This window comes from Carassius gibelio, chromosome A23 (assembly GCF_023724105.1).
Source record: "Carassius gibelio isolate Cgi1373 ecotype wild population from Czech Republic chromosome A23, carGib1.2-hapl.c, whole genome shotgun sequence".
NCBI lineage: Eukaryota > Metazoa > Chordata > Actinopteri > Cypriniformes > Cyprinidae > Carassius > Carassius gibelio.
Genome location: NC_068393.1, coordinates 18573883 through 18580293, shown reverse-complemented (window position 1 = coordinate 18580293; position 6411 = coordinate 18573883). Strand labels below are relative to the sequence as shown.

At 36.2% G+C, this 6411-nt stretch overlaps 1 protein-coding gene across 1 annotated transcript in view; it reads right to left on the bottom strand.

Moving 5' to 3' along the window:
* Positions 1-4710, bottom strand: part of fbxl5 (F-box and leucine-rich repeat protein 5) — a 16148-nt gene extending 11438 nt beyond the window's left edge. The window contains exons 1-3 of the mRNA XM_052540163.1: positions 4550-4710; positions 2234-2449; positions 1450-1545 (exon numbers count right to left, since the gene is read on the bottom strand). Of these exons, the coding sequence (XP_052396123.1) occupies positions 1450-1545; positions 2234-2449; positions 4550-4633 (396 nt within the window). The 5' untranslated portion in view covers positions 4634-4710. The remainder of the gene's footprint in view (positions 1-1449; positions 1546-2233; positions 2450-4549) is intronic.
* Between the last annotated feature and the right edge of the window lie 1701 nt (positions 4711-6411).

Here is a 6411-nt window from a genome sequence, read left to right as displayed (position 1 = left end):
TCACTCTCACACGCTCTCTCACTCACACACTCTCACTCACACACTCTCACTCACACACTCACACGCTCTCACACACTCACTCTCACACGCTCACACGCTCTCACACTCACACACTCACACGCTCACACACTCACACACTCACACGCACTCACACGCTCACTCACTCTCACACGCTCTCTCACTCACACACTCTCACTCACACACTCTCACTCACACACTCACACGCTCTCACACACTCACATGCTCTCACACACTCACACACTCACTCACACACACTCACTCACACACTCACACACTCACACACTCACTCACACACTCACACACTCACACACTCTCACTCACACACTCTCACTCACACACTCTCACTCGCACTCACACGCTCACTCGCACTCACACGCTCACTCACTCACACACTCTCACTCACACACTCTCACTCACACACTCTCACTCACACACTCTCACTCACACACTCACACACACTCACTCACACACACACACACACACACACACACTCACTCTCACACACTCACACACTCACACACTCACTCACTCACACACTCTCAAACTCTCAAACTCACTCACACACACTCACTCTCACACACTCACACACACACACGTCTGGTCAGCTATCCTTGTGGGGACTCTCCATAGGTGTAATGGTTTTTATACTGTACAGACTGTATATTCTATCGCCCTTCATCAACCCTACCCCTAAACCTAACCCTCACAGGAAACTTTCTGCATTTTTAGATTTTCAAGAAACTTCATTCTGTGTAATTTATTTGCTTGTTTACCCGTGGGGACCTCAATTTAGGTCCCCACCGTGACACAAGTCCCCATGAGTCTGTGTGTATTCAGGTTTAAGTCCCCACCAGAATAGAAAAACAAGTACACACACACACACACACACACACACAATCTCACACTCACTCACACACTCACACGCTCACACACACAATCTCACACGCTCACACACTCACTCACACAATCTCACACTCACTCACACACTCACACGCTCACACACACAATCTCACACGCTCACACTCACTCACACAATCTCACACTCACTCACACACTCACTCACTCACAAACTCTCACGCTCACACACACACAATCTCACACTCACACACTCACTCACACGCTCACACACACAATCTCACACGCTCACACACTCACTCACACACTCTCGCTCTCACTCACTCCCTCACACACTCACTCACACTCACTCACACACTCACTCTCACTCACTCACTCTCACACACACACTCACTCACACACTCTCACACACACTCACTCACTCACAAACTCTCACACACACTCACTCACACAAAGTGAGTGTGTCTAAACCGTATGATACACTTTAAAGTCCTCCAGACCAAGTCTAATACTGTGATGTAATTCAGACGTGTGTGAATGTGTGAACACTAGAGTGAACAGATGAAGCCTCACTTCCTCTTCCTCCTTCATGTGAGGAAGGAAGTCCTGTGTGAAGGCCTCCAGTCTCTCCTTCAGCTGCTGCGCGTAGTTCAGCTGCTCGTACTCGCTCTGAAACACACAAACAGAACCATTCATTAATTCTTAATAAAAGAGTGTGTCACCATCACATGACTAAACGACACGCATACACACACTTCCACACAGAACACACTACAAACAGAGGGGGAAAAAACTACCTTTATTTTAAAATGTATATTTTATTTTATTATAAACGCAATCACTCAAACGCACTCACACTCACTCTCGCACACGCTCACTCTCACACTCACTCACACTCGCACACACTCACACTCGCGCGCACACACACTCTCACACTCGCAATCAAGCACACACTCTTGCACACACGCGCACACACTGTCATGCACACTCACACTCTCGCACACTTACACTGTCGCACTCTTACACTCTCGCACACTCACTCTCTCTCTCTCACACACACACAAACTCTCGCACACAGACACACACACAAACACTCGCACACTCTCGCACACACACACTCGCACACTCACACATTCTGGCATACACACTATCACACTCTCGCACACACTCTCGCACACACACACTCTCGCACACACTCACTCTCGCACACACTCACTCTCTCACACACACACACACACACACACACTCGCATAAACACACACACACACAAAAAACTCTCGCACACACTCCCGCAAACACACTCACACTCGCACACTCTCACAGACAGTCTCACTCTCGCACACACTCTCACACACACCTTGACGCTGCGCAGCCCCTTCTCAAACAGCGACAGCATCTCTGAGAGCTTGTTATCTGCGTGCACGTGATACACGGTGTGACTGCGCTCCTGAAGCAGCTCCATGATGCACTCGTTCTCGATCTGCTCGTGCATCTTGAACTCCTTAAACGTGGCCAGGAGCGACTGCAGGAACGAGCGGAAGTCCCTGATGTTGGAGAAGTTGGTGTTGGACAGCTGTGGACAGAAACACCAAACAAAGCAATGAAACATGACAGAATCATAATCCAGGATATCTCTCTCATCTGCACGAGAAAAATAAATCTGCTTCGATAAGCTGAACTGTCTGTAAAATATTAGCATTATATCAGCTTATCGCCCTCTCTAGATAAGTGGTTTTAAAATGAAGTCTAGGATAGAAATAAATAAAAAAATATATATATATCAAAATAACCAACTAAATGAATGAATAGATAAAAAATACTCATATAAAATAAAAACAATAAATGATTATATATATATAAATTATATAAAACATAAAAAATTCAAATTCAAATAAATCTACAAAAAATACAAATAAAATCCAATAAAAATAATAAATACAATAATAATAATATTTTTTACAATAAATAAAAACCTGATTAAAACAAAAACTGACAAATAATACAAATAAAATGAAACTAAATACTAAATTATTAAAATAAATTTATTAAATAAAAAATGATTCAAATAAGTTAAAACCTTGATTAAAATGAATAAAAAAGTATAACTGATTTAAATAAATATAGATAAAGAATAATAAGACCTAACACCTAAATAATATTAAATATTAAACTAATAAATAAAAACTAATAAAAGTAACTAAAATAAGAAAAAAAAATGTTCATGTTAGAAACTTGATTCAAATAAATAAAGTATATAAATAATAAAACTAATTGAGATAAATAATATACATAACAGTACAGTATTATATAGTGAATTGGAAAGAATGTACTAATGGAACGCAACAGAAGCTGAGGGTCCTTTGTGCGAGGATGATCTTATTCCTGTGTCCGTGGCATCTAAACGATTAAAAACTCCCGTCAGAGGAGCATTAGTGTTACATAACGCTGGATGTGTGTCAGATGTTAAGAGAGTTCAGACAGAATCGACCCAGCAGCTGAGATACGAGAGTGTGTGTGTGTGTGTGTGTGTGTGAGTTGATGCATTAAAGACAACAAACCTAGTGACACAGCAAATACACACACACACACACACACACACACACACACAGACTCGCATCGTCTTACATAATCAGGGTGTGTGTGACCCATTCAGTCTGTTTAAACCATCAGAAACGGTTTAGAGTGAATCAGAATTAAACCAGGCCTCTTTTAGACCTCAGTTCAGTGCTTTAATGAGTTTAATGTCCAAAACATTCATCTGCAATGCATTAAAAGTGTGTTTTAACTTAGAAATCTATCTGATTATAGATCAGACACACAGATTACAATAGTTAGGAAGTGTTTAGAGGTTAATATTGTGTTAGTCAATCGATATGCAACAAGGAACAAAAGAATAAGCATATTTTATATATATATATATATCACGTGAGTTAGGAAAGGTTTGTGTAACTTAATTCAAAATTATTAAATAAATAAACAAATAAATAAATAAAATAATGTTAACTTCAAAACTTGATTAAAATAAATAAATAAAGTACATACATAATTAACAAATCTAAATAACTATTTGAAAATAAAAATAAATCATTAATTATAAGACCTAACCACCTAAAAAAAAAAAGACAAATATATTTTAAAAATGATTTAAATAATATACAATTATCTAAAATTAATAAATAATACAAATTAAATGTACATTCTGTAAAATCACTGAATGTCACGTCATTCACAATCTGTGTTGCATATTAATAGACAGATTACAATGATTTTGAGTTATATAGAAGTTCATATCGAGTCAGTAAATCAATACGCAACAAGAAACAAAATAACTCCTAGATCAGACACAATGAATGCAACATTTTAGGTTTGTTGTGATGATGTTCAAATGTTTGTGCATTTAATAACGTGTTTCCTCCAGATCTGAGATCAGACATTCATAATAAACTCTCTTAGTCTCAGTTTATGTGTGCATAATATATAAAAGTGCACAATATGTAAAAATGAAGATGTGTGTGTGTTGATCTGAGATCAGATGGTAATCAGACGTTCACATTAAACTCTGATGTCTGTGTATTAGCCGTCCAGCTAACATTAAAGCTGCTCAAACACCACCAGACGCCATCAAAACACCTTCAGGGGGTAAAAGGAAACATAAAACGGGTCAGACACAAACCTTCTCGCTGTAGAGCCCCACCAGCTGCTTCATTCGCCAGTGAGGCCCGGTAAAAACATCCACCTCGTCGGGAAACGGAGCCATCGCGCCTCCATCAGCTTCAGCTCCCACCGCGGACTGAGCACGGGATGCCAGATCCCCACAGTAAAAACCCTCCTAACATAACAGCATAACATAACATAACAGAAAATAACGTAACATAACATAACCTAACGGAAAATAACGTAACGGAACATAACAGAACATAACATAACGGAACATAACATAACATAACATACAATAACATAACAACATAACATAAAATAGCATAACGGAACATAACATAATATAACATACAATAACATAACAACATAACATAAAATAGCATAACGGAACATAACATAACATAACATAACATACAATAACATAACAACATAACAGAAAATAGCATAACGGAACATAACATAACATAACATACAATAACATAACAACATAACATAAAATAGCATAACGGAACATAACATAACATAACATACAATAACATAACAACATAACATAAAATAGCATAACGGAACATAACATAACATAACATACAATAACATAACAACATAACATAAAATAGCATAACGGAACATAACATAACATAACATACAATAACATAACAACATAACATAAAATAGCATAACGGAACATAACATAACATAACATTACATAATGGAACACAACGGAACGGAACATAACATCACATCACAGAACATAACATAACATAACATAACATAATGGAAAATAACATAACATAACAACATAATGTAACATAACGGAACATAACATAACATAATGACATGACATAATGGTACAAAACATAACATAAAATAACATGACAACATAACACATGACATGACATTACACAACAGGACATAAAATAACATGACATAACATTACAAAATATAACATGACAACATAACACATGACATAACAGCATAAAATAACACAACATGACATGAATAGCATGACATGACTTAACATAACATAAATTAAAATGCTAAACCCACAGCAATTTTTTTTACAAAAAAATATAATAAATAGTAATATTAAAAATGAACTAAAATAAACATCCTCCTCTGATACTATTATATATTTTTTTCGTTGAGATACTATTATAATTCTTTATTATTTAATTTATCATTCAGATTTTATTTTTATAGCCTATTTTCCGTTTTCATTATGTGTGTTTCTATCATTTTGAATAGTTTTCGTATACAGTTTATTTATTTTGACCAGTTTTAGTTTCAATTATTTCAGTACATCACGTTAAACAAAATGATTCGTGGAAAATAAAGCTGAAGTAAAACGTGTATATATATATATATATATATATATAATTTTATTTCAGTATAAAAGTTTATTTCAAGTAACATTTTTTTTTCTTTTTATAGATTAAGTTGTAGGTTAACTACAGTAACACTAAAAAATATTAGCACAGCGTTACAATCCATATATAAAAACCCTTCACAACAAAAACAAAACGTACATTAACAAAATAAAATAAAACAAAAATAATATTACAAATAAAGTAAGTTAAGTAAAAAAAAATTATACAATAAGAAAAAAAAAAACATTAAGGGTAATAGTACATGTATTTGTAGTGTTATGCAATGCAAATTAATATTATTGTAATAAATATTATGATTGTTGGAATTATTATTTTATTTAAAAATGGCAACGGCAGATTCAGCGGATTCCGGGAGCACCTGGCAACCCGATGACGCTATTACGTCTACGTGCGCAGTGACACGTTCAACACGAACAAATGCGCTGTGTATACACACGCACACAAACCTTTAAATAACGCACAAATAGGTCTTTAAATAACGTGCATGTGC